This window comes from Argopecten irradians, chromosome 5 (assembly GCF_041381155.1).
Source record: "Argopecten irradians isolate NY chromosome 5, Ai_NY, whole genome shotgun sequence".
Classification (NCBI taxonomy): domain Eukaryota; kingdom Metazoa; phylum Mollusca; class Bivalvia; order Pectinida; family Pectinidae; genus Argopecten; species Argopecten irradians.
In genome coordinates, this window is record NC_091138.1 from 15,045,046 (window position 1) to 15,064,707 (window position 19,662).

Sequence of the window (19,662 nt, forward strand, 5' to 3'; positions counted from 1 at the left end):
AATTATGAATACCATTTAAACTATGTCGGCGGTGGAGCTAGCATCTTTAAGTTTCCAATTTTCATAATATATTTCAAATTTATTTAAGGCTGACTGTAGATCGTTAGCTGATTCAGCCATTATTTAAGGATTACAGTCTCTTTCTGGGGGTTCTATCGAAGGATAAAGTTGAGTATGGTATCGATATTTGGAATGGACCGCGAAGCGATTATTGCTGCAAAAGCAACAATAATCAACAACTACAGTGATTGCCTCACGTCACGGCTTTTGTGGTTCACAACACTCCTCCCCGTTTTATGGAGCTCCCTTCCTAAGATTGTTGAGTGGGCTGGTGTCTCCGTTGGGAATCATCCGTTGGCGTCGATGGGCGTCCGGCGGAGGGATGTTAAGGAGAGGGGACTGTGACTTGGGTAACCCCCCTTGCAACCGCGTTGTCTTTAAACATGTTGTAATTTATGTACATATGGCCCTATCCTACGTAGGGGTGGACGGGCTTCCTCGGAACTGCCTGTTCTGATTGAAACAAAACTAAATCACCTCCCTTCCTTGCTGGATTGCTCATGACCTATCTAGCCTGATGGGTCAGATCCGACTATTTACATTCTAAGATGATACCAACTTACTGTTTTCTACCTCTTATACTTATTAAACTTGGGCGGCTAACAATGCCTTTGCGTAGACCAGCCCTGAATATACAGAAAACATATTTTATAATTTTTGATAATAGTTTAGCAACAGTCTGCCTATTATTGGCGGTCCACCACCTGCTGGTCAATTAACTGCTGTATGGTCCAGCCCTCCCCTCCCTTTTACTTAAAGGACTCATAAGGGTAATTGTTTACTTGTTCCTGGCCGGATTCTGTTTGGGTTTTTTTTTCTCTCTCTCAGGATCTTCCTGGGCTTACCTCAGGGGGTAGACCCTCCTGGCGTTGGCGTTCAATTGTGCCGCCAACGCCGGTGGCTCCACTCCCCTGAGGGAGGCCAGACCTCGGAGGGTGGGCCCGAGATCCCAGAGAGTACTCCCAGGACTCGCTCCCGCCCCTGCATTGGTCGTGAGGTAGTGCGCATCCGACTCCAGTGGGAGGCGCCTGGGGTCGGCCTGTCTAAGGACCGATCTGGTGGTCTCCGTCGCTAGCGAGCGATCGGTGACCCCCAAATACAGCCCAGGGACGGCCACCCTCCAGGCCATGTAGATTGCCTGTGATCCGGTGAAGCAATGCAGGTGGATCACCAAATCACAGGCACCCTGCACCGCACGTATGCACCCCAGTGCCGTGGTGTAGGCTCGTTCATTCCCCCATCCGGCAGTGTAGAACGAGGGGGAAGGGACCGTTTGTCCACCGCCCTGTGCAATGTCATGGTCAGGGCGTTGGACTGGTCGGCGGTCACTCGACCACGGCACTGAGGCCGACATCCGCAGTCGGAGGGGAGATCGATACCGACCTCACCTACGGCCTGACAGGCGGGAGAATCCAGCTCTCTGATGAATGGGAGCAGAGATTCCCCCCGCCCGACACGATGCGGGTGCAAACCCAAGGCAACCACAATTTTGGTTGTGCCAAGCGTTTGCAGTCGCACCTTACACCACCCCTCAGGGTAGGCATAAGTGGCGATCCCCAACAATGTGACGTCCCCGCGTCCCCCCATCCTATCTGGGGACCGTTCTAACTCCGAGAAGGACGGTAGCCCTCTCCGAACCAGGACGGTATCCAAATGGAAAATGGCAGTCATAGACTGCCATAGGGGGCGGGGCACTAACATGGTTTCTGGGGACGGGCCTGTTTGGACCTGGGCACAGGAACCTCTCGGGGTCATGGTAACCCCGAGCCCACCTGTAGAGGTAACCGGCAGAGCACGGTCAGCTGGTGTCTCCAATGGAGGAGGCACCCTACTGACGTGAGCCCCGCCGGATCCACCGCCCTTCCATCCCCAAGAGCCTCATTAATAGTCTCTGCCACCTCAGACTCTCGCAGAGAAAAGGATAGGTGGGGACGAAAACCCCGGCTGAGGTGGTGGCCGCTAATGAGGCCTAGCAGCTCAGCCGGGCTACTGCACCCACTGTCGGCGGCCTGGCGACATAACATCTGCCCCAAGCCAGCCGACCAAGCTAGGACGTTTTGCTCCAGCAGGCCTCGATGGTCCCCATGGGAACCAACGAGTTCCTGCCTTGAACGGCCACTACCCTGCCGACAGCTGAAGCAGCCCCCGTCAACACTGACCAGAAAGTTCAAATGAACCTCCAGGCAGTGCCCACGGAGTTCGGCCATATCCCGGCGGCACAGTGGACAGAATTCCGGGGACACTCCGTGTGGCCCCCTTGATTGTTGGGGTTTCCGGGGCGTACCCGCGAGGTTTATTGATGCTATGTGAGAGAAATCTGTGTGGGTGGGCGGGTGGGCCCGTTCTGTTGGTCGCTGGAGGTCGGGTGGTCCGGTGCATTGTGGGGGCGGTCGCTGTGGGTGGGGTGGGGGGTGGCTCGGGGCCCTCCTGTGTGGTGTTTGAGTGTGTTGGCTCGCGATGGGGGCGGCCTGCGGCTACACATCACGGCGGTTTCCCCCAAGACGTAAACAAATCTCCTCTGGTTCCTCCAGATCTCGGGGGATGTGATGAGGAGGACCTGGTGGTCCGAGGTTAATCTGGTTCCCGAGCGGAGCTGGCCCAGACGAAAGGCGTCGGGTAAGGGGGTCCCCTGTACATTTCCCCCACCCTCCAGTAAGCAAAATCCTCAAATTCCTGTCTACTGTTTCATTCTTAGTGGAAAATCTGTAAGCAAAAATAATAAAGGAGACAATGTAGTTATTGATTATTGCAGACGCATGCATTGTCCCCCCCCCCTGGAGTATAGAGAAAAATCTTCACACACACACTCCTTTTGAAATAGTTAGTCAGATTGAGGGCCTAGGGAAGCACGTACTAGTGCAGCTTCCTTGGCGGCCTCACACGCCTCCTGGTGCGAGTAGTCCGGGGAGGGAGTGAGCGTAGTCTCCGCAGACTCCTCCCGTGCGCTTAGGCGATAGTCGGCCACGGTCGTTAATGTCGTCAAACGTTTAGTTCATGTATTCAGAGCGACCGGTTCCTCGTCGCGCTAGGGATTCCTGCTTGATTAGCAAGCGGAGAACATTACCGTTTCAAACCGATCGTGATGGAGGAAACTTTGCCCCCTTTCGTGTCGGCAACCCACTACCATGAATATGGTCCCATCCATGGTGGTTTGATTTTTGAGCTCTTACCAACCTTGGTGGCGGAGTCGTGTTTATAGACCACGTCGCCAACGTCAAATAGTGTCTCTGGAGAGTCTAGTGTCGTAGTCACGTTTTTTTTTTTGTTCTCCTCTGAGCCTTGTCCTAACTGTTCACGTGCGATGTCATTGATTTCAGTCAGGGACTGAGTCTATCTGGTTGTAGGACCTCCTGCCCAGCATCATCATGTTCGGAGTGAAAACCAGTGTGGCGATTCTCAGTTGCGTGAATGGCCATCTATAATCAAGGGGAGGTAATAGTCCCCACTGTTCATCTTTCCCCTTTATGCTACACCGTATAATTTGGGAGGACGGTTCTATTAAACCTTTCCCCTGTCCGTTGGAGGAAGGTGTGGTAAGGTGTGGTCCGCGTTTTAGCTATTTCCAAAAGCACACAGATTTCCTGAAATATTTGGCTACCGAAATTGGTGCCCTGATCAGTGTGCACATGTAAAGGGCACCCGAACGTTGATATGAACCTATCTACAAAGTTATACGCCACAGACTGGTCGGACTGGTCCAGGGGGATTACTTCTAGCTCTACCCATTTGGTATATTGATGTATACCATCATGACTATATACGATTTCCCGCCTTGCTAGGGTTTGAAAGGGCCTAGGATGTCTATGTGGACTCTCTCTAAGGGAAAGCTAGCTTGATAGGATACCAGTCCTGTTTTGGACACATGGCCCTTTCTTGTTTTTAGCACAGGAGGCACATGATCGTACGTGTAGTTTGGCGTCCAGCCTCATACCGTGCCACCATATACAATTCCTATTTTAGCTTTTGTGAGTTTTGCTCTCCCCCAGGTGTCCACCGACTGTCTTATCATGCACGTTCCTGGGTGCTGTTTCCCGTAGATCCCTAGGAACAACTAGTCGTGGACGTTTGTGGCCCTCGGGGACGTGACTTTAGAGAACGCCACGTGCGAGTATTAACGTGGAGACCAGAGTGCCTTTACAGCCCTAGACTGGGGAAACAACTCCTGTTGCGTCGGTAGTTGTTCATTCAACTAACCGAGCACTGGTGCAATGTCGGGGTCATTCATTTGCATTTGCTTAATGTCCCCGTTACTGACCTCCTCTAAGCAGTTTGGACGGCAGGGCTCACCCACCTGAGCTTCATCGGCGGTCGGAGAGCTCATCATCCGACGATGAGTCCGCTTTGTCGATGGTGTTTTGATGTGCTACGACGTTTATTGACGCAGTTGACGCGGAGTTATTGGAACTCCTGTGTGCTAATGGTATCACGTCGTCGACATCTTCGCCAAACCGTTCCCATTGGCCATGGGCTTTACGGCAAAATGGACACCCCCCACAGGGAAGGTCTTCTTCTACGGATTTGCCGGCATGATAACAGTTACACGGAGTGTTAACCTCCGGTATCCTGGAGAGACGTCAGCATTGCCGTGGTTTTTACATGCCCTATGGATAATTTCCATGTCAAATTGTGCTAACTCCTCGAGCTAGCGTGCCAATTGGCCCTCTATTAGTTTGAAACCTCGTTAACCAGAATAAGCTATTGTGGTTGGTTCGGACATAGAACTTCCTGCCAAGTAAATAATGGCGGAAGTGTCTACAGAACTTTACCACTGCTAACAGCTCTTTTCTTGTGGTACAGTATTTCCGTTGTGCAGGTATCAGCGCGTGGATGGCGTACGCGATTTACCTTAATCTCTCCATTCTGGAGTTGAGATAGTTCTGCTCCTATAGCGGAGTCCGACGCATCGGTGTCTCAAATAAAGATCCCGTCTCCGCTGGGATACTCGAGACACTGTGCGCTGCATAGAGCTTTCTTAACCCCCTCAAAACTTGATCGTGCTCAGCCAGCCAATCAAAGCTTACCTTTGGTTTGGTCAGATCGTAGAGCGGCTGGGTTAACTCTGCGTAGTGAGGAACGTGACTACGATGATAGTTAGCGAAACCCAGGAACGATATGAGCTTGGTTTTGTCAGTCGGTGTGGCCCATGTTTTTACAGCTTCTAGTTTCTTGGGGTCCATGGACACACCAGACTCATTTACCAGCCTCCCTAGGAATACCGCTTCCTTTCGGAACAGTTAGCACTTCTTAGGCTTAAGTTTTAGCCCGTACCGGCGAAAACGCTTTGAGCACTTCTTCTCAGTTTCCTGAGGCTGTCGTCAAAGTCTCGTCCAAGTATAACGATATCGTCTAGGTAAACTAGTACCTCGGACCAGGTTAACCCCCTTAAAACGAGGTTCATGGCCCTTTGGAAAGTCGCCGGGGCATTACACAACCCGAACAACCCCATTCTGGTATACTCAAAGAGGCCATAGCGAGTTATGAACGCAGTTTTTTTTCCTATCTTTCTCGTCTAGGATAATTTGATAGTATCCAGACGCCATGTCTAATGTTGAAAAGAACTTGGTTCCCTGCAGCGAGTCTAAGCAGTCCTCTATGTTCGGCAGCGGGAACCTATCTTTTACAGTCTTGTCGTTAAGAGCCCGATAGTCTATACACCATCAGAGACTTCCGTCCTTTTTCCTAACCAGGACGGGTGCCGACGACCACTCCGAGTTGGAAGGTTGGAATCACCCCGCAACTAACATCTTGTCAAGATGTTCACGCTCTTGCTCTTGGAAGGGAGCCGGGGTGGCGTCTCATTCGCTGTCGGATAGGCTCCTCAGTCCCAGTGTCAATTTTGTGTGTAAACCTCATGGAGGCACCCTATATCTAAGTTCCTGTTGATGCACTGAATGTGTCCTGTGATCCTTCAAACTAAAAGGTTTGTCCAGCGCCTTCGTTGTTTGTGGCTATGAGAGCTATTTAGACGACCATAGAGTAAACGGTCACTTCAAAAACTCGGGAATACTTTCAGTGCTTTCCGCTAGACCGGGCACGACCTCCCCTTCAGTGGAAGTGGCATTTAGCTTGGAGAACAGTCAATGGGCTCTTGTCTAAGTCAGCCACTAAGGCGTTCTACCGGGCTCCCAAAATCCTATCTGTTGAGTACCCGCCCTCAAAGATTTATTGGGCATGGTCGCGGTTTGATCATTTTATGCATTCGCATTTTGGTGTTGCCCTTACAGTTAGGGTATAGTACCAGGTGTTGGCATAGTAGTGGGCTGTGTGCTGTTGGTAGGAAGGGTACTGTTACCATGGACACCTGGTCCGGCTTGCCCTCCCATTTAACTGGACAGTAGTTGACAGTATTCGGCTTTTAATGTCGAAGACTGCGACGCTAATACCGCACACGACTTAGGCCCTGACCTACCTTTGCAAGGAGTAATGGTTATTGACCCCCTTACATAATACCATCCTTAGACATCACAGCCTGTATGTTTGATAACATTCTCATCAGAAGTTGATGTTGTCGTCTCAAGAGGTGGCTTGACGGCATCAGGTGATTACAGCGTCAGACACCTGCCAGGAGCTGTCGTCAGACTGGACTAGTGATGGTTTATTATTATCTAATGAGCAAATCATTTGCTTAATTTCCTCCTGTTCCTTACGTAACTTTATTTCTTCTATTCTATTTCTTAAATCTCTTAATTACTCCACATGTAATCCCTATCCATATTTAATGGGGGAATGGGGGGAGCAGTCATGTCGACGGCAGTTATATTGCCCTCCAACATCCATGTTACCCATACATCACGTTTTATGATTGATATATCACTGAGCTCGTCAGGAGACAAGGGAGCGCCTTTTTGCTCTCTTTCATAAATGATATTGTTAGCGGTTGCTTCTCCAACCCCTTGTAATGCCTTTAAACTGCTGCTTAGTCGCAGTGAATAGATTAACACATTCAGACATTATTTAGCTTCGTACTAGTAAGACTTAAAAAAACTCTAAGAAAAAGAAACATGGCTGACAAGCCGTTTACATGTAACAAGACAGAAATCAACAACAGCCAAGAAATTGCCCAAGATTTTTTCTTTTTTTTTTCTTTTTAAGACCGCTAGAAAAAGGCCGTTAAAATTATCCTGAAAAGACTTAAAATCAGGCGCCCGTAGGTATAATAAAATGTCGGAGAGCTGAAAAATATAAAGAAAGAAGAAAAATATGGGAAGCCCCAATTCCCGCTTACCGTGAACACCGTGGTCGGTAGCGGAATTACGCAGTAGTAGCACGAGTGGAGTAGAAATAAAGCCAAATTATTTTAAATATCAAAAAAAAAATATTGAAAACGGTTTCATAAAAAACCCTGTTTCTATACATATATGTTTGTCTACACTTAAAATAGCATCTACAATAGCAACAATAATCAACAAACTACAGTGATTGCATCACCGAAATAATACACGTCTGTTCAGGATTTGACATCTAGGTAGAGAGACAGAGAGCGCGAAACACGCCGCACGTGAACACCCCTTGTCCGTGGACTCGGCTGACGTCTCGGGTTTTGTGGTTCACAACAAATTCATCCGCGGGGCTCCCCCCCCAAAATTGCGGCAGTGACTCATACTCAGTCTATCGAGAAATAAAGTTGAGTAGCCTTGGTTGAAATCAACGGCGGTTTATACTATCGCAGAATTCACCACTCTGACTGTAAATATAACTGCATATTTACAATTTGCACTGACATGGACTCTATAACACCATGCTTTCGAGTAATTATCATTTATCAGTGTATAAGTGTTAGCACATCAACACACACGCGGCAATTTTATTGTTACGTGAATAGTTGATGGCGTAGCAACGTGGGATCATGACCCCACTTTTGGCGGGAACATATGAATGACTCGATTCCAATCAGCTGTTCAATCGAATCCGTTGGCGATGACGGGAGAATATGTGTATTTTATAAAAAAAAATATGCAACTGCCGCGGGAATTAATAATATTCATTTACTTGAAAAACTGTAAATATAAGGAATAGATGTTTATTTAAAGAAAAATAATCTGCATAAAGAATTATAAATAGTTTTATATACATTCCAATAGTATTACCTAAATCCTTTATATTCTTAAACAATTGACACCATGCTCTTCAAAAAAACTTTCAATATCATTAAGAAAAATAGCGAATAAGAAGGGTGACAAATTTTCTCCTTGCTTTACACCGACGTTGCAAGTAAACATATCAGATACATCATTTCCATTTTTGACACAGGATTTTGTAATTTTCATATAGATTAATTATTGCTTTAAACATTTTCCCAGTTATATTGCTTCTTTGAAACTTTTTGCATAAACCGAGTTTCCAGCAGCCATATTGTTCAGTCTACAGTTTAATATAGATGCAAAAACTTTACCGAAGCAAGAAACAAGACTTATTGATCTATAATTATCTAAATTGTTATGTCCCTTTACGCTTATATATAGGTTTTATAACCCCTATTTTCCATGAGCTTGGAATGAAGCCCGGAATCAAATATGATATTAAATACCTTACAATATATTGGCTTCAGAATTCCTGCGGTGGATTTTAAGTATTCATTTAGAATTCCATCATGACCTGGAGCCTTAATATTACTTAAACCGGAAATAGAACAAGTAATTTCATCCTCAGTAATTTCGTTATTTAATAAATCATCAAATACCCCATCAAAACAATTTCGCAATCAAGGCTATTATTTGAGTTATCTCCCTTGTTTAAATTTTTGAAATAATCATACAAATCGTCTATGTATTTATCAATAATATTTTGTTTACTAGTTCCGTCAATTTTATTGGGGGTATTCCAAAATGTTCTGGCTTTGATTTGGATGCGTTTCTTAGTTCCCTTTCCATTTTTTCTTGGTAAATTCTATACAATTTATTCAGGGTTTTTCTGTATTCTTTAGCAGTATTGTTAAGGGTAGTCTTGTTATAGAGGTTTTACCTTGATTATAACATCTTTTAGCCTGGTGAAATAAAATTCTTTGAAGATGACATTCATTAGTGAACCAAGGTTTATTTTTTTATTTTTTTATTTTTATTTTTTACATTTAAATGAATGCTGGGGTGTTTTCTTTTCGCCAAAAATATGCTTCGCCGAATTTTTTAATAATATACCTATATCATTTACAACATTGTCTATTTCAGAAGCGGTGACTAGCTCATTCGGCTTAACTACTAACCTGTCCAACTTTCCCATGATATCTTGAAGACTACCAAACGCATCTTCTTCGATATAATTAACATAAGCCATTGATTTTTCATTATTCCATTTTATATAATTATTTGCTGAAGTGTTCTCTATATCTTCTCTGTTTGTTCTAGCTATATCCATTTTGTTCGAGACGTAAAATTCGAGTCTACAGTGAACATCCGAGAATAAGGGGTCAAAATCAAATATTTCGAAGTTAGATATGTGCTTGAAACAATCAGATGACTGAAGTAGATAGTCAATTAAGATAGTTTCGTTAGATGTAACTTTTCCAATAAATCTGTCTTTCCCAATCCGACCATTATAGTAATGAATATATTATTATTTTTACAAAACTCTAGAAGTTTATATCCAAAACTATTAATTCTTCCTTTACACTAACTTGTTCGATGTAACTAAATACCAGCGTCACTTAGATTTTGTAGATCATAAAAGTATTTAAAGAGTTCATCATTAGTGTAGAAGAACAGGGAATATACACATTCCTGTCGAGTGCCCCGACCAGGAATCAAACTCGGGTCTCGGTGTGGAAAATCTACGGCTCTACCGACTGAGCCAAAGAAGCATGCTCCGTCAGCTGAGTGACAGAGACCGTATTTAACACTATTTACAAACCACACTTACCGCTCCTTTTACCCTACTCCCCTTGTTTTTCTTCAGATTTCTTAAATCTCAACCCGAGACTCTTTAACCACCTACCATGGGTTATTTAGTTGGGCGCCAATGTAGAAGAACGGGGAAAATACACATTCTGTCGAGTGCCCCGACAAGGAATCGAACTCGTGTCTCCGGCGTGGAAATCTACGGCTCTACCGACTGAGCCAAAGAAGCATGCTCCGTCAGCTGAGTGACAGTATTTACAAACCACACCGACCCGCTCCTTTTACATTAGAATTAATATCTAAAACATCAATAAGGGTTATCATCAGGCTGTATATAATCATTATTACATTGTGTTTTGGCATTAAAATTACCAACAAAAGCAAATTTACAAATTAGTCCGTTAGCAAAAATCAATCATTTCATTTTCAATTTCTTCAAAACAATCGGCTGATGAATATTTCGAGTTTTCAGGAGGAATATAAAACACAACCTTAAAGTATATCAAACACAAAATCCTTATTAGTTAATGTTTTAGGCAATCGCACTCCACTGTATAAAATCAGATGGAGTTTGGTGGAATTGTAAATGAGTTATCAACTCTTCTTTATATATAATAAGAATGCCAACCGATTTTCTTTTCACCTCTTATATTTCTGTTTTTACAGAAATATTCATAGCCATGTGGTAAATCTAAGAAATCAAATTCATCCATTTTAATTTCGGCAAAAATCAATATGTCGTACGATTGGTAAATCAAATTCTGGTGATCTCAGTTTTGATGATACACCACATACATAAACAAATGTAACTTTAATTGATTTATTCGGACAATGTTTCGGTGTATCATATCTCATGAAGGATATCGCGCACAATTTTGGCCCTGAGCCCCTCTGCGCGAAGCTGGCGTAGTTTGAGGTAAAGGCTACGAAGTTGACGCGCCTGCTCAATTTCCTCAGGAAAATTGCCGGTGGATTCTGTAAGGCTTTCCGCGGAACTTTCTGGCATTTTGTAAGACATGCTCTAGGTCTGCTTGGTAAATAAATTTTAGCTATTATTGGCCCTAAGACCTCTTCTCGATCCGGACAAACACGTGAACCAGTTACAAGAAAAAGATATGCCTCTTCAAGTGAATTACATGTAGCTACTGTCAGCTAATTACACGAATTAGCTACTGTATATGTAACGGTGTCTAAGATGAGATACGTAAACATATACATAGTTTACAAATATATTTGATATATATCAGTTATGACATGTACAATTAATATTGTACATGTGTAATGTAATTACTAAAAAATAAATAAATGTTGTTCAAGTTGGCTAACGCATACAATAATGTACATTTTCATTCTCTCGTCTGATTGCCTGTTAAATAATTCCCACAATTATGAATTTGTAATTTCCAAAACTTATTGCAGTTCTCTCTCTCTCTCTCTTTGCATATACAGTGTAAAGAAAATTGAAGTAGATATGTATGACTATATTTTGAATAGAATATAAGTTATGTTATGGAGATAAAACACACAAAAATCTGACCGGCCGCTTTGCGATTTATTTACATGTATATTAGACTACAGTCAGGGTCAAAGAAGTAAATATCAGCAGGATTTTCCAGATGACACGGGATCCCATCAAACGTACCTATCTAACGTGCATTAAAAATTGACACATACTTTAAATATATCTATTAGTCTAATAGCAATTGCCATAATCTAAATATTATCAGTGCTGCATACATTTTTTGTAAAAACACTCAGATATTTATACAAACTTGAAGGCGTGCATTAAAAATTGGACATATACGTAATTTAAATATATCTATTAATGAGCAGTTGCCATTAGAGCAGGATTTATATATCTAAATATTATTCAGTCAGTGCACTAGTTAAATATTACTTGTGCGATAGCCTACAAATACTTTGAGAACATCTTTGGAGATCTAAGAGTGTATCGTTCTTCGGTGAGTTTTGTTACTTCGGTTTTAAAGAAAAAAGTAGGGAAAAGGTTTGGAATGTTTACAAACGTTACGAGATGTGATCTAGAAGACTCGTCATAAATAGAATGGATGCCAGATTAGCAATGTGTTTTAAAAGCGAGGTGGCATCTCCGATCCAAACAAATCCATAGTATAATGTAATGTATGTAGGACAAAAAATAGGATCATTTAAGCCTATTTACCCAGGGATAAAAACTATCAGAGACGGCACCAGCGAAATTAGAACAGGATGAGGTGTACGTCATAATGACTTGCTAAGGTGCAATCGATGTGGTTATCAGCAGATCAGAAGAAGAAGCATCTGAACCGAGCCACTGGCATATTGTGAAAGAAATGAATCTAAATGAAAGATGTATAACAATTAAGCATTAATTTTATTTAAATTTAAAAATATTATATTTCAGTGTATGTCATAAATTCGTTTGCATGGTTATTGTGTATTTTGTATTATAAGCCATGCTGTTGCGTAACTGTTTCTTATATCTATTAAGTTGTACTGGATAATCCTTCGGGGGCTGGATTATGTTGAAGAACACAAACATTGCGGTCACAGCCAATTAGTCTTGCTCACCTATATACCCACTCATATCAATAAACCAGGATTCAGTTGTGTAAGCCAATAATTGACATCAAGCATAAAAACTAAAATTGGAGAAATACCATTACATAAAAAGTTTGTATGATGGAACATGAGTATGAGCACGTTCAAAATCATTTACCACACCAAGGCGCCGACCTAACTATGGTACATTCGAATATTAGTGATGTTAAATTTAATCAAAAACATACGAGATAACTTCGAGTTTCTAGATACCCCCCCTAGTTATCATCAGGACAACAATTAGACATGTTTGTACATTAAGGTGTAGCGAGCATGGGGACATGATTGTGTGAATACATCACATCATTTGTAAAAACATAACAAAAACCATGGCCAAACAATTATACAATTTATCGGAATTAATGATTGGAAAGCTTAAGTAGCCCCTAGCTTGCCAATAGTATTGGAATTTAGAATGTTGAGACATGTCTAACAGGACAATAAATAATCAAACCAAAAATTTTAGTGAAATTTTTTTTTATGGAATTTTAATATTCTAGAAACTGTTGGAGAGTCCATACTTGTTTATCTAAAGCAGAAAATGTAAGATAAATTAAGTAAGTATAATAAACTTTAATATGAGAAATAATTTGGGCTTATATCTAAATAGACTAAATGGATTTCCTTTGTGTATTGTAGAAATATGACAATCATCAACATGGTATTTTATTAATAGATAACAACCCTGATTTAATGTTTCATTGTATACATGTATTGACTGTCTAAATGTGTATCATTTTGTTATTTTATAGAATTTTTACTAATGTTATTGTCATATATTTATTCCAACCTTTCTGTTCATGCATGGTGTATGAAGAAACTGATAAATATGACTCTGCCATCTCACAAGGAGCTTCCCGGGGTGTGTCAAGTCCTACCTTTCAGGTACGTACATGTATCTTGGCATAAATAAACAAACATGCATGCTTATTACCTTTATTACATCTTTGTACTTCTTGGTTATAAGACACACATTGGTATAGCTTTAACTTAATTCTGATATTACATGTATTTGCCATATAAGTGTTGAATAAACGATACCAAAGAACAAGGACGATAGAGATAACATTATATTCACGTCTATATTTTGGTAGATAAAATGATACTAAGATTGTCGAGGTTACCGTCCACTTTCTGAACTCATTTCATGAGCTGTCGAATTTTTTAACGATAATGCTGCATTTATCCTTGTAATACATGTGAAACTTTCTATTCATCAGTTTTTAATCATAGGCGTCCAGTATTAAATCGAATCTGCGCTTTAAAACATTGCATGCACTAGTACTATATTTGGTATGATGCATGATACTAAATTGTCATTACTAACCAGTGTTTTCTTTCGTTTATATTATAACATGGACTTTTCTATTCCATCAGTATTTTACTCTAGTATTAAATATCAAGGGGCAAGGGACAATGCAATTACTAGAAAATTTGATAACTTTTGATCTACTTTATTTTGGACTACTCAAATAAGGGGGGGTACAATTAAGAAAAAATTTGAAAGATTATTATGAATCAGAAAGAATATGTAGAAAGAATATGAATCCCATCCATATAAATAAACCTTCATTAAATTTGATTGTTTTCTTGTTTTGATGGAGTCAAGATCAAAATCAAAAGTTAATTCAATTTCAGTTGTTAGATTATATATTGAATTTTTTTTCTACAAGATTAGAATATTTAGTGATATGTTTTAGTTAAGCACATTTGTAGTACAAGGATTTTTTTGCTTCATATCATTAATCATAATTACTACAAAAATAACAGATTATCATATATACATTTTTAGTTCATTGCTGTCACCCATTGTTGCATGGTATATAAACTGGACTTTAATCACTGACAGTAAAATTCTTCTTCTGTTCACATCATTTTGTAGTTTGCATCATGCAAGTACAGTAATTACACATGTAGTAGCAGCCATATTAAACTTACATTTATTAAGATATTCAATACCTACACCATATTTATATTTATGGTATTTCTAATAGTACATGCAATATCATTAAGAGATATTGTAATCATCAGTACAAGTATGCAAATTAAAATCATAAAACTTGATATCTTGGTGAAACATTTGTTCTTTGTTACCATTGATCTGCTTTCTTCTGTATTTTCTTTAAAGACACATTGGACATTTCCTCCCACAATTTGTAAATCTCTTGTGGCTGTCCCATTATACTATGAGGTGTACGGGGTATACATCTCTTGCTGTCAGTAGAAGCCATGCTCTAAATCAGTCGCCATTGAATTCTCGGGCCAAATGGAAACAAGACATCATGGTCATAACTTAGCACTTTAATTAGCCTTAGATAATCCATTATGATAGGTGAGACATTGTTTTTACAATATTTAATACCTTTAATCATATAAAAAGGTTACCATAAACAGAGCGGTACCTCAACATTCATAGATTGTCAGCCCCTCAAAATGGACAGATTTTTTCCCCGTAAAATTTTTAAGTCTCTCTGTCAATGTAATTTGTGCAACCCCAACATTAAATTTTATTTTTGCACAGAAAAAGTACACAAATTACAAAAGTTTTTTACGGTACTAGATCAGTGCTAGATACGTGTATTATTATACTTATAATATTTATTTACTGAGTATATCTTGTTATGTGTAGGCAATACATACAGCTGTTAATGAAATCAGTATTCCTACATTATAGCTAGTGCAATATAATTTGATGTCAATTAATATAATATATATATATATGCATTATAGTTTATAATATATCAATGTAAAGAATAAAATAGGACCTGTTTAACCAACATGTCCTCTTTCCATATATCATCAAGGATGGGTTATTTAATAGCTAGGCTATTAGCGATCTATCTGACAGCAGACTTTCTTCTTTTGCTCTAAAACTGAAATAGTATGTTGCAAATTTCACTGTTAAGTTTCAGTATAGACACTTTTTCTGTATATATGTGCATCCCTTTTGTATCACTCCATTTCCATGGTGTGACCTAGCTAGCTGGTGTGCATTCTCCTCCCCTATCACCTTCTGTATCTTTCACCATATGTGTTATGTTGAATGTTATATCACCTCCTTTTTGCATGCTGGGTACGTTTTCTCACTTTGTGTTGTATGTATGTTCGTGTTCCTGTTTTACAGAGATCAGACACCTTGTTAGTTGTACCCCACCAACATAAACGAACAAATTCCAATGTTTCTAGGATATCTGCCCTCAGTTCTGCTGAAGAGGAGGTAACTCTCACTTACAAAATGCTGTATTTGCAATATCAACTATTGTCTATGATCTAGTTTCCTTTGAATTGAGTTTATTTAATATTTGAGTGATGTTAATAATTCTTTACAAAGTACATATTTATTAACTAATGTTGCATCTTTAAATTTCTCCTATTGTCTATGATACAAGATTCATTATTGGCTATAGTCATGACAAGTCTGATCTGCATAGAAAAAACAATAAGTTCTGTATGGTATTCAGAAATTTGATAACAATCAGTTATTTGACGAGCAACTGTTTTAAAATATTTTCAAATATGATATGTATGGTCCTTAGAATAGATGGTTTGATTTACTGTTGTTTTGGCTATCAATCTTTAGTTTTATAATTTCATTTAAATGAAAAGAAAAATTTTAATATGTAAGGTAAAAAAAGTAATAAGTATACATTTTATTTCAAAAACATAGTAAAAGTCTATTAAAGAATGTGAAATAGTTTGCTTCATATGTATAGTGATTAACAGACTGGTAGCTAGGGAAAACTGACAATGATTGATTGATAGACTAACAAAAATATTAACAATTTATTAAAAATTCCATCCAATAACAGTCATTATTATTTAATAATAGTCATTTTCTTCATTGATAACCCATCACCTATCATTGTAATCATTAATTGATTATTCAACATCTTGTTTAATTTCTATATTTTTAAATGAATGCAATCTATGCTCTACATATCTGATAGACAATTTATATTCTAATTCTGCCATCATGATCAGTTGTATCATATAGGCTGTAATAAGTCTTTGATTTTTCATTGCAATTAAGTATCAAGTTTATAAGTAACTTGTTGGCTATTTTGTAGTGTGTGTAAGACATATGACCCATAATATGTCTATAACTACATGTGAATCTAATAAGCTGTAGAAATAATAGTTTCAAATATAGCATATAGTATCCAAACATATTTCATGGTATCCGGTATCCGAACATTGAGTTGGAGTTTTCTGTTAATTGGTCAGTTACACTTGTGGTTTCATCGATAATTATTTCTTTTGTACATAGGCATCGTCATGATCATTTCTTTTGTCTGACCTTTACATTTTGCAGTAAAGTTGATAATATGTATATAATACATGTAATGATGTTCAGGTTTTTATTTATTTGTTACTGACCAAACACAATTGCAATTATAATTAGAATTTATTTTAGTTCTACATTTCACATGATATATGTAATACTTAAAAGAGCTTTACATAGAATTATTATATTTGGGAGGAAAAAATCATTTACAAGAACAAAAAAAATCTGACAGCTAGAATATATCGACATTAGACAAGCCACATAAAGTCACCTTGTCAAAATTTAATTTTTCTTTTCATTACCTCTGGAACCAATAAAGGAAGGATTATATGCAGTGAATGATTTTCTTCTGTGTTTAAGTTGATACAAATGTCCATTCACAGAGCTGCATGTAATACGTATGTAATGAATATTTTCACTTGTGTTTAACTTAGGAAATCACTGTGTTTGTTTTTAACTTAGGAAATCACTGTGTTTGTTGAGCCACCCAACAAGAAGCTGTACTGTAGACTATGCCAAACAGTGTTCAAAGAGCCAGTGATTGTGGCATGTGGGGTAGGTAATTTATACCTAGTGCTCAATGTAGGAAACATTTTAAACTTGTGGAGTAGGTGTTTTATTCTGTTCAGTTCAATCCTGACATTGTTTAATTGATTAGAGGTATTATTCAGTAGTTGTCTTTTTTTGGCAAACTTACAGTAACTATAAAACAGCTTTAGTCAAGAAAAAATACCCGAATAAGATGATAATCAAAAATATAAACTCTAATTTGTAATTTTTAAGCTTGTAGTTGTTGATTTAAGTAAGCCATACCGGTTCTATTATCAAGATAATGGTCTTTATTTCAGCATACCTACTGTCATCGATGTGTCACTGCAAACCCTGAAGGTAATTAATAGCTTAGTTTAGCAGAGCTAGAGCCTAGAAGAATTTGTTATTGTAATATGAAGAGAAAAATGATATACTAAAAAGGAAAATAAACTACTGGTTATTTAAAAGATACTTAGTCTAGCAAGTGTTCCTGCTAACCATATATTTGAATGGCTTTGTATTAAATGTTCATGCAAAATTACCTGCCTGAGTGTGTAGTATTCTCAGAAACATATATTAGAGAGATTTGCAACTCTGCCATTTTTATGAACGGCAGATATGTCCCTCTGTATGTGCTGAGGGGTGCTTGGATATATGTACTCTTATATAGTTGAATAGAGGAGAATATCTTTGATATAATACAAAAGTTCAGTAATTTGCAGATGGTTTGAGTACAATTTTGAAAAAAAAAACCTAATATGAACTACTAAAACCAAATTTATTGTCTTCCTGTTTTTAATGTCTGATTAAAAAAAAAAAAAAAAAAAAATAGGTAAAATTGGTCATTCTCATGCTTTAAAAAAATCATTTTAAATCAGGACAATTGCTTATATAAAACCATGATATAATGTTTAAACTTTGTATTGATGTAGAAATATCATGTTTAAAAGAATACACTTAAAAGTAGTTAGGGGAAATGCCTATATACCAGAGGTTTCTCTGCTTGTCAACAAAGACAAAGAAGAAGTTTCCAATCTCTATGTATATGTTTCAGGAATTAGTAATTGTCTGATGTAGGATTTAACAATGTGTTATTGTTTTGTGCACTAGCTGCCTGTCCAGTGGATGGGAAGTCCTTGGATATTATAGTGGCCAACATCACACTGTCAGAGCAGATCGGGGATCTGTTTATCCACTGTAAATATGGATGTTCTTTATCACTGGATGGTCTGGGCTATGTGGTGGACTCCAACAAGTGTCCAGTACAGTGTCGCATCACAAACAGGAGGTAAGGAAAACAACGTCTAACCTGCTCGTATACTTTAAAAAAAGTTAAGACTCAAATACTCAGTTAACTTGTATTACCTCAAAGTCATTATGGTCATAACGTAGGAAAAGTGTATATACCCAGGCAAAACTCTTTGTCACCAGTTCTTATTTATGAATATTTTCAGTATATATGTTTAAGAATTTGTTGATTTTGATGAAAACATTATCATTGTAAGTTCAGACGTTAGGGTCTGGATGTTACGTAATGGAAGAAAACAAAATCAAACATTTGATTTATGTAAAATTTTTGCTGGTTATAATTAGGGCTCTGCAATCTTACACTTGTGTCAAGATAAACTGTCAACTTGATAGACCTATGGAAGATTCTATGTGTCTATAACAAACCAGAAGAAAGTATAATTTGATGACTATGAGCTTTGTTTATAGTGAACATGACTTTGTTTATAGTGAACATGAGGATAATTGTGACTTTATGCCCATGGAGTGTCCCAACAACAGTGGATGTCCTGCTATTCTTAAAAAGGTAATCCTAAAGGGATAGATCCCTGATTGTTAAAAGGTAATCCTACAGGGATAGATCCCTGATAGTAAAAAGGTAATCCTAAAGGGATAGATCCCTGATAGTAAAAAGGATTCCTTTAGGGATAGATCTCTGATAGTAAAAAGGATTCCTTTAGGGATAGATCTCTGATAGTAAAAAGGATTCCTTTAGGGATAGATCTCTGATAGTAAAAAGGATTCCTTTAGGGATAGATCTCTGATTGTAAAAAGGATTCCTTTAGGGATAGATCCCTGATTGTAAAAAGGATTCCTTTAGAGACAGATCCCTGATTGTAAAAAGGTAATCCTTTAGGGAGATCCCTGATTTTAAAAAGGATTCCTTTAGGGATAGATCCCTGATTGTAAAAAGGTCCTATAGGGATAGATCCCTGATTGTAAAAAGGTAATCCTATTTTGATAGATCCCTGATTGTAATAGGTAATCCTAAACGGATAACTCCCTGATTGTAAAAAGGTAGTCCTACAGGGATAGATCTCTGATAGTAAAAAGGATTCCTTTAGGGATAGA

At 38.9% G+C, this 19,662-nt stretch overlaps 1 protein-coding gene across 1 annotated transcript in view; it reads left to right on the top strand.

The window, feature by feature from the left end:
* Positions 1 to 13,292: 13,292 nt before the first annotated feature.
* Positions 13,293 to 19,662, top strand: part of LOC138322970 (E3 ubiquitin-protein ligase TRAF7-like) — a 45,602-nt gene continuing 39,232 nt past the window's right edge. The window contains exons 1-6 of the mRNA XM_069267248.1: positions 13,293 to 13,373; positions 15,613 to 15,705; positions 17,236 to 17,328; positions 17,622 to 17,661; positions 18,415 to 18,592; positions 19,042 to 19,117. Coding sequence (XP_069123349.1) covers positions 13,293 to 13,373; positions 15,613 to 15,705; positions 17,236 to 17,328; positions 17,622 to 17,661; positions 18,415 to 18,592; positions 19,042 to 19,117 — 561 coding nt within the window. The remainder of the gene's footprint in view (positions 13,374 to 15,612; positions 15,706 to 17,235; positions 17,329 to 17,621; positions 17,662 to 18,414; positions 18,593 to 19,041; positions 19,118 to 19,662) is intronic.